We start from the raw sequence: 15,528 nt of genomic DNA, 5'->3' as shown, positions 1-15,528 counted from the left end.
ATACATCTTCTTGTGACACACAGAAAGAAATATCTTTCTAGGCGCTCAAGGCAATAATTCTCAGGTATAAATGAGATGGAAATAGTTTTCAGTGATAAAACCTGACCTGTGGAAAGTGCAATAATGGAACTAGTGACATACAAAACACATTGCAAAGTTCACCTGTTCCAATGGAGTTCTAAGGGAAGGCCAGAGCAGGAGATCTTGACAGTTCTCCCAAGCTTTATTAGGTATTCTGACTTTTTTTTTTTCAGATTTGTGAGTTTTCTCTTGCTGCTGCTGCTGTTGTTTTTTAAGGTTAATAGCATTTCAAACTTTTACAGTATGTGATGATATGCAGAAGAACTCTCAGGCCTATATTAACTTCAAATACACTAGAAATAAAAGGCTTTTTTTGCTTCCCATTTTGACAAAGCATATCAGCATTTTATATGAATCATTGAAAATCCTTTCTGTTAAGATTGTTGCCTAAGAATAAGTTTAGCAAAAATGAAAAAGCATTGCTGGTAAAACTAAATATTTTTCACGCCATAGCAACATATCTAAGACTCTGCTTAATGTATTCTCTCTGAAATGGTAGTTTACATTTAGCATACAATTCAGCACAAAAACAAAGCAAAAGAAGGACCAGCACATATAAATGAATATAATAAATAAACCTCCATAATTTTCCAGTCAAGTCTTTATGATTCCTTAAGTGATTCCAGCACATATTATTAGGAACGAGTTTTTTTTTTTTTTTTTTGTCATCAACATCCAAGCGTACAGAACTCCACACGTCATTTGGATTTGTCAGGAGCATAGAAATGTGGGCTAGCAGAACCTGGTGAGAAAATTGTACTTCTCTCTGAATAGTATAGAAAATGCATATTTTGAAACTGAAGTGTATTGCTTGGCTCATCTACAGCAAGATGAGATTTTTTTTAAGAAGCAAAAATTACTACTTTTAATTAGATGAGCTCAGGTTTTTCCAGTGATAGAGAAAAAAAAAAAGACCTTTGAGGCCCACAAACACTTTATTACTTAGAGTATCTAACACTAATCAGATAGAATTACCAGGCAATGTCTGAAACAGTATGTTTATGAGCTAAAACTGTAGAGGCAGAAGTGATCTCAAGCTTCTCTCTGCAGTGCTGAATCTCTGATTTTCTGTGCAAGACGGATCATAAAGTTCGCCTAATTAGTTCTTTTATCACGCTTACAGCTTTGGTTCAGCTAGACCATTCTTCTTGTTTTTAAAATGACATAAATTTAGAAACCATCTACAATATTCACAGGAACACTGTTCTAAAGTGTTAATTATCCTCACTGTTGCAAATTTGCATCCTATTGTCCGGAACGAAAAGTAGTACAATAAGTACTTTCAGTTTTTCACCACTGTCTGTATACATACAATCCACAACCTCCATTCTGGCGGAGATCTGCCTTTTATTTCACTGCATATTCCCTCAGAGAGAAAAAGCTGACAGACCAACAAATATGAAGCAACTGGTCCTCCCAACTCTACTATTATATACTGTCCAAACTGCGTAATTCATTATCCATCATACACATTGATAGAGGCAGCATTCCTCCTGCTCCCAGATATATACTACATAGTTACTTAATATAGTTATATATAGAGTTATATGTAGTATAGTTAAGTAACTAATGCTTAACCTATATACAAAAGGACAGACTGAAAGTTGCACAGAAAATCTTAAATTTGATATTTCTAAGATTCACTTTAGAATCTTAACATTTGCCTAATGATTTTAATATGAATTTTCCAATGCAAAAATGTAAAGGAAAAAATCAACAGCATGCTACTGGTTAACCAACTGAAAGCTTTCTCCTTGGCCTTTGTGCACTCATGCAGACATCTGCTCCCATGATCCATTTTAACTCCTTTAAAAAAATCACGTCTTTACTTTTCCACTATCTTTCCAAATCTTATTAAAAGCATCCTATACTATTCTCTGTTACCACAAACAAGGAAACTCAGTGGAATTTTTAGAAACGACCAGCTTAGGAGAATTTCCAGTTAATGTATATCATCACATATCATCACATACGCACATCACCAATGGAATACTGTCAAAATGTTAGTTTTATTATACAACAGATTCCAGTGCACAACACAAAATGTGCTTTCTAATGCCTGTATTGTAACTTTGCCAAATAAGAACAAAATGAAATGCATCTCATCCTGCTGAGGCATGAGACTATTCGAAAAGAGGTCAGAAAAATCTAAGGAGAAAAAGAGAGTCATTTTATTAACTACTGAAAATAAAATAATTGTTCCTACACAAGGCTGGCTCCTCTGCTCTTTCCCCTCCACCTCTTTGCATTGCCTCAAAATAAAGCATTAATGTTGGACAGCAAAAAAATACGGTCATACTCACCAGGTACATAACAGTGTGCCTCATTTATGCTCATGTCCCTAGAAATAACACATGTAACTATTTGGCTCCTCACGTTGTACTACCAGGTTTAATTCCCATTTGACCACACTTTCAAATTGTTGAGGTTAATTTTAAAATTCAAACCAATAATTGATATGAAGAAGATTAAAGTGACTAACACCTGAAAACTATCATGCAACTTATCAGTTCACCAAAGCATACGTGTGACTCAGATGTCTAAATCGCACTTTCAAAGTGGCTTAAATTATTTCAATTAAGTTAGACTAAGGCTTCAATTTTTTGAACATATTTTTGAAAAGTGCCTTTGATACTTTCTAAAATGCTGCCTCCTGCAGTGAATAAACAGTCAGCCTTTATTGAAACTACTGATCCAACAAATTGTTTAGAAAGAAAGTGAATACTCAAAGTGATTTAATGTTCAGAATATTCACGATGTAATTCGGTAACCTTACCATCTATAAAACAAACCAAACAATAGGCAAAACTTCCCAACATTGTAATGCTTGTCCTACTAATAATTATTTTATCATGATTATAACCCTGTTCTTATAACTCCAAACAGATTTTATCTAAGGCCTACAATATTCTGTATGAACAGAATACGTATATGTTTGATTTCATCTGAATAACTAGTAACATATGCAATTAATTTCTTCATTTCTGCTTACTTAGAAGTCCATCAAAAGCTGGAAATTTCTTGATTCGTTAATTGAAAACACTGATTAATTTCTACAGCAAAATTCATTTATAGATCATTAGTGGATATTCTGTTGCAAAAATCTGTAACAGTCTGAAGTCCTGATGGGAATATATGCATATAAAAGTTTAAATTCTTTTTTTGTGAATAATACTCGTTAAACTTTTCTGTTTCCGTAGACTTTCCTATTGGTAAATATATTCCCTTATAATTTTTGACAAAAACAAATGATGTGCAGAGTTTTAAATTAGGAAAATCAAGGGGTTTTAGTCATAAGAATGAGCATGAACTATTTTTCATTTTGCAATTTTCTCCTTGGCCCTACTTAGAGTGACAGCGTCTGCAACAGTCGAGGATGAATGACCCTTTTCAACTTCTACCTTCCTTTTCTCATTTCTAAATTCTGTTCCATTCATGTCCTACTTTTGTAACACAAATACATTCTGCAATATCATGTGTTACAGACCTCCCTGAGGAGGCACTGAATGAAAGCGATGTAGCTGCAACAGTCTAGTATTATCTCTGGTTCAGTCAGTCCTGCCAAGAGCCAGCGTTAGTTGGCTATGATGCCTGTATTGGTCTGGCAAAACCATGCTTGTCACACCCAGTGAACTGAATTTTCTTCTCTAAAACGATGCTGCAGAGGTTGTAAAGACACAGAATTGGTCTTCAGTCAAAAGACATATATTTTAAAAGTCTGATTCAGCTATAACGTAATACATAGAAAAAGGTAAAAAAAAAAAAAAGAGACTAATTCTAGTATTAAAAAATTATTGCAAACGTTTTCAAGGACAACTTTACTACTAACACAAAAAGGGATAGAAAGCTAAAACAGAGCATGGGACTAGTCTATAGAAAATGTCTAGTTATTTTCTTAAAGGCAAATTTAAGTTTAAATTTGACCGTCTTCTGAACAACTGAACTTCTAAAATAGTTCTGCAAAAAAGGATTATTAACTGAGTGCTGAAGTACTTCAAGGTTTCTTCATTATCCCTCTATCGGTCAGTCTCCCCAAGTTCAGAAAGGAATAGAGCAATCGCTGGTTCTTCTTCTCTGTCTGTACAAGTAATATATTCAGTAATAAATGCAGGCTGTAGGAACAGAGAGAGATAACGAAACTTAATATGGGAAAGAAAGTACAAAACTAGGAGTTCTGGTATAGAGCATGACAGGCGGACAGTTGAAAAGTGAATTCTGTCAGGAAAATCCCGTGCATCTTCTCATATAAAGTTTAGAAAACAAACAGCTGAGGAAGGCCAGGTTGTACTTGCATACTTGGCTATGAACTGATATTTAGTGACTCTAGATTGTATCCGATATTAGGATGAAAAAAGTCTATATTGTCATGCCATTTGAGAATCAAAATAAAATGCAGTACTTTAAGAAGAGGCAGAGGAAGCTGGGCATATTCCGCCTGGAGAAGAGAAGTCTAAGGGTGGATTTAATCTATGCTTTCAATCACCTAATTAATAGGTATAGAGAAGATGGAGTCAGACTTCTTGGAGGTGCACAGCTAAAGGACAAGGAGCAATAGAAAGAAGTCGCTGCGCAGGAAACTCTTACTAGGCATAAGGAAAAAACATTTATGGCAGTGAGTCAGCACAGGAACAGATGCCAAGAGAGGTTTTGGAATCTCCATCCTGAGATTCAAAACTCAGGTAGATAAGGCCCTATACAACCTCATCGAGTTAGCCTTGCTCAAACACTTTGGACCAGATGACCTATAGAGGTACCTTCCAACCTACATTACTCCATGATTTTAAAATAGCTGTAATGCTTCGTATGAAAAACAATGTGAAAGCTGCCAATATATCATCATCGTTTCCCCCTTCACAGTGCATAATTTTACCTACATACCTTTTAATCTTTTTTTTAAAGGATTATACAATGTTGCACCATGGGGTTGTCATAAGCTGACAATCTGCACAGGCGAATTACTTAACGGAGGGAAACCTATGGGTGAAATAATACTTCTGCAAGAGACCAATCCGTCAACAGTTGGATTAAGACAGTTCCAGTTCCAAACCATGTATCTTGGAGTTACTGAAATTCAACTGATTATTAAAGGCAATTGATCTAAAAGACGCATTCTCTGCTAAACATATTTTTAAAATTAAGATCCACTATACCTTATCCTCTATCTAGAGGAGTGAATACTAAGTCTCACCGACAGCTCTGAAATCTAATTTAAAAAATCTGGTTATTTTAATGCACACGAAGGCTATTCTTTCACAACTGAACTATATCCATCTTGGACACGGAACAAGGAAACTTTTGGGGGAGAATGGGGAGAATATTCACTGGACTATCTATTCTCCTAAAAGTATCTTTCACAGCACAAAACTTTGTAGGGATAACTCCATTCTCCATCATAGAAAGAACTTTATCAGTTTCTATTGTAAAACTTTAGCACGTAATAATGCCATCAGAACTCTTTCTGCACATTTGCATACCCTGAAGAACCCCAGTTATGAGAAAGATAAAACATGCCACGAACCTAACAGACTACTACCTTATTCATTTTCTGTATCATCAACTTTCTCCTATACTCCTCTCCATCTTGACTTTTAGATCTTGGGAAGAGAGATTTCCTACTACTTTATATTTGTGTATTGCACAGGGACAATGTCTCCTTAGTCCATCCCCAGTCATTGTCATAATAAACCTAACAAAGGATGGTGTAATAACGGAATGGTTGGATGGTGCTAAACTCTTTGGGGTATTAAAATATAACATATTTTAATAAGACAAATTTTTAAGGAGATAAGTGAAATGTGAAAGTTTAATGACACAATATTATACAACTCTAATGTATCTTAAGGATACTACCGCTTTGTCTTCGGGTAGTCGAGTTTAGCATACAGAGACAACGCACCACACACACACATATACCATGGGCTGGATCATTCCTAAGCCCTGTTTTTATCCATGAAGTCTTGTTTCTATTTTAGAGGAAATTATTTCTTTTCGGTCATGAATATGTGTGTGTATACACATACACCCACGTATATACTAATACACACTCAGTAAAGTTTGTTGAAGTTTACAACATACACATCTTACTGAAAAACTGTTAGTATGAAAATTGCAATTAATATGTGTATTGCCAGATTGAAAGAAGGTGAAGGTAAAAATTATGGATCAGAATGTCAAAAGCTCATAGGAATTTTAATTAATCGTAAGTAACAAAGTATATTCAGAATGGACCTATCTTCTCCATTTTTGCACCATTCAATAAATATCTTTGTTTTTTCAGCTGTTACAGTCAAGAATACTAAAAAAGTTACAATGATTAGAAACATCACAGTAAATGACACAAGGAACAGACTGTTGCTTTGTCTTGACTACAGTGCACGGAGTAACATCTTAACATTTTATGAACTGTATTGCAGCAATGAGTATGACATAGAGGGAAACAATCTCCGGTACAGCTAATTTTAAGTAATTAAGATTGTTCACCTTTGGCAGGAGATGAACCAGGAGGTTCATCGTAAAAAATACAAGTCTATCATGCTTTGGTAAAGCAGCTTTCTTTTTAAAAATATTCGTATGATTACATTTTTCAACTGTTCTTATGTGCTCACTCTGAGAGAATACCCATCCCGTAGCACTGTCCAGAACAGAAGGAAAATCATATACGGTCATAGGAAAAGGAAAAAGTGGAAATCATTGCCCTAAAGAAGAAATAAGGATTGTGATGAACTTAAAATTTTGATACAAAGCAAAAATTTCCTTTCCTCAAAAAAATGAAGATTAATTGGAAAGTTAATGCCTGTCATATGAATGAATATATTTGTTTTTGCTACCACTTAACTGAAAATCTTGAAAACAAATGACTGTACAGACCTGGAGTGAAATGCTGGGCTTCCAAGAAACATTTTTTTCCTATGACTTTAAAGTGCCAGTAGATCGTACGCTTCATAATTGCCATTTCACTACTTAATATTGTATCCTTTCTTCTGCTGCCTTAAAAACCTATATTAAAGGCTTATTTTTGTTTATCATCATCTCTAACCTAAAAAAGCTCTTGACTGCACAGTTTGTGCTGGAATGTGTGTTAAAAACCTGTTGAATTAGAGTTCTCCAAAAGTTTGCTTTAATTTTTGAGCCAAACTTCAGATGACACTGCTCCTTTAAAGTCCAATCTGAAAGACCTCCAGAGAGTCAATTGCATGGAACTCAATCTGTTTATCTGAAAAGGATGAAAGAGTTTGTGCTCCATCTAGATTTGAACTGTTGGTTCCACAGTGTCTAGGTATTTCAAACCAGAGTTTTACACCATTAACACATGCCCCTCTGGCATGTATATCAATCTTTCCTATTTTAATATCCATGATAGAAAGATAAATGAATGCCTGGATAAATTAGTGAAAAAAATATATTTTAAAATACTAAATGACTACTCGTATGAAAAGTTTCTATCAAAATTGCCATTTCAGGTATAATAGGTGACATTTATCTTTTTCTTTTTCTTAATCGTTCTATAAAAGTCTCAGAAAAAAGATTTGGCATAAGTCACTCACTCACAGGAACATCAGTTTGTTCCCTAGCGGCATATAGGAAAACCCCTCCTTCAGACCTGTGTCTCATCCCACGTTCAGGGTAATCTGCTTACGACTACCTTAGCCAACCAAACTGTAAAGTAAATCCAATGTACCCTATAGCACAGGCAGCTCCAGTTAATATCGTTCAAATTATTCACATCTGAAGGGCCGCGCCTGTCTGGATAGCTGGGCCCGACGCTTCTCTGGACTTGGTTTCTGCTAGTCACATCTGTTTCAGCTTTAGACTTTCACTGGTATTCTGCCAGCAGCCACAACTTTTTAATGGCTACAATAAACTACAGAGACTCATCAAATCTTTGTTGTACGTGTTAAAATTATATCCTCTTCAATTAAGATTTTTATTTAAAAATAAACTACAGCATTATCTAAAGAGAAAAATTTGAAAGGCATTATTTGAAAGAGATACATCTTTACATGACTGTTTCATTGTTTAAATACAAGAGAAATTAGTTACAGGAATGCTTGTTAGAATTTTGCTGCATGTTTCTGGGTGATAAAATATCAACATCTGAAAACATTTCCACAACCTTTTTTGTTTCCAATCTTTGCTGTCATTAACTTTACATGTTAATTGGTTTTGCTGGGTTTCAGATACATCTGTACAAAGAAGTATTACATAAACAAGCTCAACATAGCAATTTTTCTACATTTTCTATAAGTATCTAAGAAAATATCATGTTCAAACAGAAATGAGTGATTAAAGACAGTTGCGGTTATTATTTGCAAAGTTAGCTAAAGCGCATTCACTTTTCCTACTTTCTCTCTCTCTCCTTGCAACGTAGAACAGAAATGATATGAATGCCAAAGCCTCAGTACAGATCCTGCAAGACTAAGACGTATAGCAGCAGGACAACACACTAAAAAAGTACAAGATCAAACACAGATCATGTTTCTGCACAAACTAGCCTAAGAGAGGGCAGGCCAAGGGTTTTACAGGGCCAAGCGATGAGAGGAGATAGAGCACTCGCTTATGCCCGGGTCGAACAAACAACAACTGATACTTTCCTACCACTGTTAACCTTTGAAACCATCCTAAAGATGGCACAGACAAAATTCAGCCATTTCTAACTGTAAGGATAAATTATTCTTTAATGCTTTTCATTGTCTTACATTGAAAAATTAAAAACAATCATTTTGTTCAACTCTGACTCTAAAAGTACTCTTCCATGTTGATGCAGGGCTATATTATCTAAATGCAAACAGAGAAGTTGTTTTTAATAGGCTTTGATGCAGATTCTCTCCCTGAACTCTATTTTCAACATAACACTGCTTCAGCGTTACTCTTCCTTAACAGAAGTGACAAGCTTAAAATATTCAGTCATCATTCGCGGAGTTTATTTTAAAAAGTCATATGAAGTACAAAATAAAAACGAAACTGGCTGGAACACTTAGACAGCAGCCCTTCCTACTTCATTTCCACTCAGTACCTTGATTGATAGATGAGTTGGGTTTCTGAGCCCCTCTTTATAATAAACATTTTAAAATGTTTATTTTATGTCCCAGGGTGAAAATATTTTGAACTAGAGCTTTCCATTTCCCTTTGCAGTGCCTTGGCAAGCTGTGTTTTATTTCTACATTAATAGTGTTCAAGCTCTCTCTTGTAACTGTTAAATTGTTGTTATACAAGTGCTGAAGAAAGTATTTACATTATGGAACTAACAGATACCTACAGTTAAATGCAGCATTCTGGAGAAGTCAGAGGAAAATTCACACATAACTGAAGAAAATTTCAGGGAGATTTATTTTAGGGGCCATTTGATTTTAAAAGGGAATTACACAGAATTACTTTTCAATATTTTTACTTTCATTTTTTAAGTCTTGAGTTTAAAATCGTTTCTTCTATTTTATGTGGCCAATTTGTGCCACAGTGTAAAACCTCTAAATGAGTCAGCACTATAAAGCTAATTAGCAATAAGCAAACCTCATAAAGGTCACATTTTAAATGGCACTTAGTTGTTAGCAGAACAAATGTGAAAATTCCCAGTTACCTTCTAGATCTCTCTTCAGTTTCCTTAAGTCTTTTATTAGCTCTTCAAACTTAACTTGGGCGGCCTGGAAAAAATCCTGTGGTTCTGGTAAAGGAAAAATACTCTTGTCTGTTCCTGCTTCCTAAACAAACAAACAAACAAACAGGCCACTATGAAAATTAAATACATTTGCAGTGAAATGAATTACTGTTTTCGAAACTTAACTATAAAATAGCACTATAAAACTGCAAAAATAATACATTTAAAATATTTCTTGCTAAGATAGCATTATATATCATTTCAGATGAAATCCTGACCTGACTGAATCAATGAGAATATTACCATTGACTGGACAAGGACTAGGATTTCAACCTTCATTTTCAAGCTGCCTGTATTTTGCAGGACAATGATTATATCGTCATATTCTAATTTTCTACAGAAAAACACAAATTCCTTAACTCACAGATTTTTAACGTCAGATGTATTACGTAACATCATATGCATCCTTGCGTTCTGTGCCTAAACTGCTTTGCAGCTCAGCACTGTGGTTGATACAGAACACATCTTAGTGAAAAATATCCATTTTTAATGTTGAAACTTCCTTTTGGAGGTTTTAATGCAAACCGTGCTCAATTTAAACTACGAAACAACAGTGAGCACATAAAATTTCAGTTAATTTCATAGCAGTAAAGGTTTAGATAAGGGATTAAACTTTCTTAAAACCAGAAAACATGAACAACTATTTTAATGCAATAAGTGATTTTATGCCAAAAGTTTGTGGTTTCACTCTTTCCCAATTCACTAAATATACACATATTTTATAAGCATAAATTGAAAATAATATTTATATATTGCCTAGAGTATATTTTATAGAAAAAAATATATACTTGATGGTTTATGGGATTAAATTAATCACATGGTTTAATGTCTATTTGGAACTCCTAAGCACATTCCTTACAGTTAGAACAATAATAAAAGAATTCAGAATTAAAAAAGAAAGAAAGCTTTGTCTGAAGAGAAATTCTAACAATTCTAGTGTATAAATGGTATTAAAATGACATTGCACTTTACAAGCATATACTGGTGAGTTTACATACTATCTGTTCTCAGATTTCAGTCTGAAATAAGGAACAGCTTATAGCTTGGAGAACTGTTTTGTGAACAGCGAAAGAGAAAATTACATTCTTATAAAGACATGAACATTCAGGAAAAAAATTAGTTAAGTGGATAAAATTGCCTCTATTTCCTCGCAAGAGGAGATACACTGTTCTGTTCTCAAATTCCCATAGTAAAATTACAGTCTAGCAGAAACCTGATGATATATTAAATAATTAAATTGTTAATTTCAGCATCTCTGAAAAAGAGGTACCAATACATATATGGATAGCCTGAGAACTGATAAACACAGAGGGTACACAAAATTGCTTTTGTGAGCATATTTTTACAGAAAGCTATTTAGGGTAAAGTAATGACACCTTGCTTCCCTGCTACAGGGAGAAAAACAAAAACAAAAACCTTTCTTGAGTACAGATCTACATAACCGGTAGTTTTTTGTCTCTGCAGCTCAGCCTTAGGAGTTGTTCCACAAGCTCCTGACCCACAGACCCCCCAGTGCTGGAGATGCCTTGAGTTACTTCAGCCTGCTGGAAAAACATTCATGACTACTAACTCTTCAATTCAACATCCATAAATAAGAATGAACAAAACTGACAAATGAAAATGAATGAAAAAGATGTTCATATTCAACTGGAGACAGGACCATGAAAACTAATTCCGGTCTTAGAATTCAAACGTTAGGTAGAGGCATATTTTTAATTAAAAAAAAAAAAATTCTTAAAAGCAGTTAATAGTGACATCGTCATTTGAAAGAAAAGAGTTCAAATATTGCACTCCAAAACTCTGAGCGCTGCTCCACAAACGTAAATAATTCAAAGCAGCAGGACCTCTTCCTGCATTTCCGATCTCTAACTTTGTCACCATTAACTGACCCACCTGTCTTAAAGTACTAACCTGTCATTGTATTCTGTCATGAGAGAGAAATCAAGCCTCTGTCTTCCATTATTATCACATCAAAGCAAGATTTACAGTGTTACAGCAGCAACCCGAGCGTAAGGAGACGGGCCTGGAACGACCCCCTCTCCAGCCCACAACACTCGCAGGCAGTTGTCTGCGACGTTTAGTTCAAGAGAATCCCAGAAGTTCCACAGTTAATGTAAGATTTTCCAAAACTCTATCAGAAAACCGGCAGCAAATTTCATACCTATGAAGTCGCGCAACTATTAAAAGCAGGAGAGATGAGTATTATTTTTCTGTTGGAGCTACTGTACTCAGATTAAAATAAAAATAAATACAACCCCTTTGACAATCTCTTAAAGAAATATACTTTTAAGGAGACTGACACAGCAAATGAATCTTGTACCTTATCACAATGGCGTAGGTAATACATGACAACATAATCCACAAGATTGATACCATTATCCTAGGAAAAAACCAGACACATTAGTGAAGAGGTTAAACTGGATACATAAAACTGTTAAAGCTGTGTGAAGAACTGTTTCAAGTGAAAATTTACTGTATTAAAAGAAATATACTATTAACTTACATTGCTGTGAGAAACAGGACTCACAATATCTTTAACTCTAACATTATTTACCCAAAAAATCCATCTTTTATAACAACCACAGGCTTGCCTGCGTCACCACAGACCTAGAGCTTCCTTTGGTACAGAAACCATGCAGTGGGAGAAGCTGCCATTCTTCCTTTTCTTTTTTTAATAACACAAGGCATTTGTAAGAGATATTAACTTAATATTATAGTGAACTCAGAGCTATTAAGGTGAACAGAACTTCTTGATTCCTCTAATCTTAATTCAGCTGTAACACTGAACTGAAAGGGGCACATGTATTTCTCATACATTACCTCAAGCACAAAACCAGACAGCATATACCTAACCAGTGCATTTCATGCACTGTTGTTTTATGAACACAAATTTTAACACTCACTCTGTGGAATCACCATTTCCTTGGTCCTGCTTCCCCTACTATTACTGTATGCAACAACATTTTATTTTCTTATATGTCATTGGGTCAGCATAGGTCAGATGAACTAAAGGAAAAGGTAAAACTGTGTCTTATACGTTACAGGATATTATTCAACAGCATAAAAGAAACATAATATAAGGACTTTTATCTGGAATGTCTTTGATGTTTTTTGGATGTGTTTTTATATTATATATTGACAGGTATCAGGATAAATGTGTGTATGTGCACAATGTCTGATTTCCTGTATAGAGCTGCCTCGCTTACATTTGAGCCTGCAGCATATTACATTTTATTAATATCATACAGCAGAAAAATTCTTAACTAAGGAAGTCATTGCTCTTACACAGACAAAGCCACTCTGCTTTTACAACAGCTTTTTTCAGAATACATTGCTGGAAGGTTGCGTGACAGACAACAAACTGATTGCCCCTTTAAAGTGCAATATGCCTATGACTCTATTTTCTGTAAGTCAGACTATCAAACCTATCACTTCAATTTAAATAGTATTTGCAGAAGACAAAATATAGAGATTTTTGAAGTGGTGAGCTACAATTTTTTCAAATGTCCATATCAAGTAATTTTCTGGGCCTCACGCAGCAACAAATGGCTTTTATGTGAAATAAAAGATATTCAGCATTGACTCTTCACTTTCACCCTTGGAAGTTAGCTTGCCCGGATATCATATTGCTTGCTGGCGATTCCCAGAAAGGGAATAACAGTACACAGAAAAGATATCTTAGTGTTCAAAGAAGCAAGACCTTCTGCTCTTCCTGGCAAATATGGTCTAACAATTATCTCTGAGGTTTCCTGTTTGCCTATAGTCGCTGGCCCCTTTGAGCTTTTTATGCATGTTGGAGACTAGTGACAGGCTACTGTATTTACAGGGAAACTGCAAATACTGTAAATGTTTTGCATAAGATTTGTTCAAGCAAAACGAGCTATTATGCTGTGTCTTTGTCAGTCCCTTCCATAATTCATAACTTTGGAACCTGCCAGTTAAATTCAGCCAAATTGGAAAGTCCCAGAGATAATTCAATTCTTACAAGTTTATGTTGGATAGAAGAGGGAGACTAAAATTAGTACTTCTACTGAGAAAAGTCAGGCGAAGCTCAGCTGTTTTACATTTTTATTCATAGCAGTCAGCACCGGCTGACCAATGAGCACTTGAGTAGTGGGAAACTCTGCCTGGTTCTACGTTACCTGCAGCATGTACTGTCTTGTTCAAGGAGCAGGGGTGGAAGAAAGCAGTTACAAGGGACATCTGAATTATTGCAGTGAAGAAGAAAGGAGTGAGGAGACAAAGGACATGAATCCAGTGGAAAAGTTTTCATTCATTCTATCGCTCGTGGAACAACTTATTACATCTTCTTTTTACTCTCTGTTAACCTACATGAGGGTATTCACAAGAAAGACAAAAACCTCCCTAGACATACTGCTTATCTCACATTGCCTGCCTCCCAAATCGAGAGCATCCCTGTGTATATCCACCATAACTGGCAAAAAAGCTTACACTCCACCTGTATTATACTTCCAGACAGCATTTCATACAGGAAAAGAGGAAGAGCGTGAGAGAATAACTTTTCTTCTCTCCCTTCAAATCTGTACCGGCATCAGCAGAAAACACCTACTGCTATTTGCTACTTCCCATATCCATGTGGTGTCTTAGGCATGCTTTGGCAGAGAAGGACACAGAGCAGTGTTTGAATTGCCTGCATGACCTCGCATCTCCTTTTCTGCCCTGCTGAAACAGGGTAAAAGAACAGGGCAACCTCATCTCAAAAGGTGTTCAGTTTGTTTGAGTCCGATTTTAATTTTAGCACAATAATCAAAAACAAGCTAGTGGTTCTCAGGTTTTGACAAAATAATTTACTGCCACCTGTGAGGATTTTCTGGTGTATGCAGTCCAGAATTCATGCTCTATACCCACCTATCTGCCAATTCAAAAAAAAAAATAGACTGGCAATACCTTGTTGGGTTTGATAAGTCTTTCTGAAGAGAATAAAAATTCTTTATATTATATATTTATATCACTTACATATCATACTTTATAACGTGCACTGATGCTCTCCTCTTTTGCTATTTTGTTTCTTAAACTTGACCTTTAAAGCATATTCCCTTACAACTACCTTAAGTTAAAAGTAATAAAAAAGAATGAGGACAACTGGAGAAGTCTTCAGCCGTCTGTGCTCTCTCGCTTCTCTCTACCTACTAGTCTCCGCCAGTAAAAGAAACATAGAGAAGTTTTCATGTAAGATAATTATCCAAGTGGCACTGGAAAGAAGAAATAGGAGATTTACAGAGAGGTGGGTATGTTTAGGAGGAAGAGGTGAAAAGTGGGGAGAAAAAAAAGCACAAAATGGTATAAAGTGCCTTGCCGCTTGAAGCAGAGAACTGTAAGAAATGAGAAAAGATTTTACTTTTGTCAGATGACGGAACAGAAAGAGATTGCTTGAGAAAAGTGATCTGTAAGTAAAAATAAGCACTTACTCTGCTTTTGACATCCTTTAGTTTGGGGAGTATTTCCAAACCAAATCCATCAGCTTGACCTCGGGTCCTGTTTCCACCATTCATATAATTTCCAAAAGCCAGAATCAAACCTAAAATTTCCTTTACGCTCGTCATGTTCAGCAAAGCCTGGAAAATGGATGAGAGCTTGTCACTACAGATGGTACAAAAATATTCCTATTTTTCTTCATCATAATTAGAATGACAAAACCAGATTTCCCTGCTTTCCCTAAAGCTTTCTCTAATTTCTGTTGTCATTCATATCCCTGCAATTTCGATCTGAAACCTAGAAGCTGCAAAAATGGCAGGGTGCAGTTTCACATTTATCTCTTACTTCCACACCTTCTG

General features: G+C 35.4%; 1 protein-coding gene across 5 annotated transcripts in view; it reads right to left on the bottom strand.

The window, feature by feature from the left end:
* The window catches only part of FMN1 (formin 1), a 195,357-nt gene that overhangs the window by 54,574 nt on the left and 125,255 nt on the right, over positions 1-15,528 (bottom strand). For all 5 annotated transcript variants that reach the window (XM_009689950.2, XM_009689952.2, XM_009689953.2 and 2 more), the window contains 3 exons: positions 15,163-15,309; positions 12,054-12,113; positions 9,656-9,776 (listed from right to left, as the gene is read on the bottom strand). In XM_009689950.2, coding sequence (XP_009688245.1) covers positions 9,656-9,776; positions 12,054-12,113; positions 15,163-15,309 — 328 coding nt within the window. The remainder of the gene's footprint in view (positions 1-9,655; positions 9,777-12,053; positions 12,114-15,162; positions 15,310-15,528) is intronic.

This window comes from Struthio camelus, chromosome 5 (genome assembly GCF_040807025.1).
Source record: "Struthio camelus isolate bStrCam1 chromosome 5, bStrCam1.hap1, whole genome shotgun sequence".
Lineage (NCBI taxonomy): Eukaryota > Metazoa > Chordata > Aves > Struthioniformes > Struthionidae > Struthio > Struthio camelus.
This window is presented reverse-complemented; position numbering and strand designations above follow the sequence as displayed.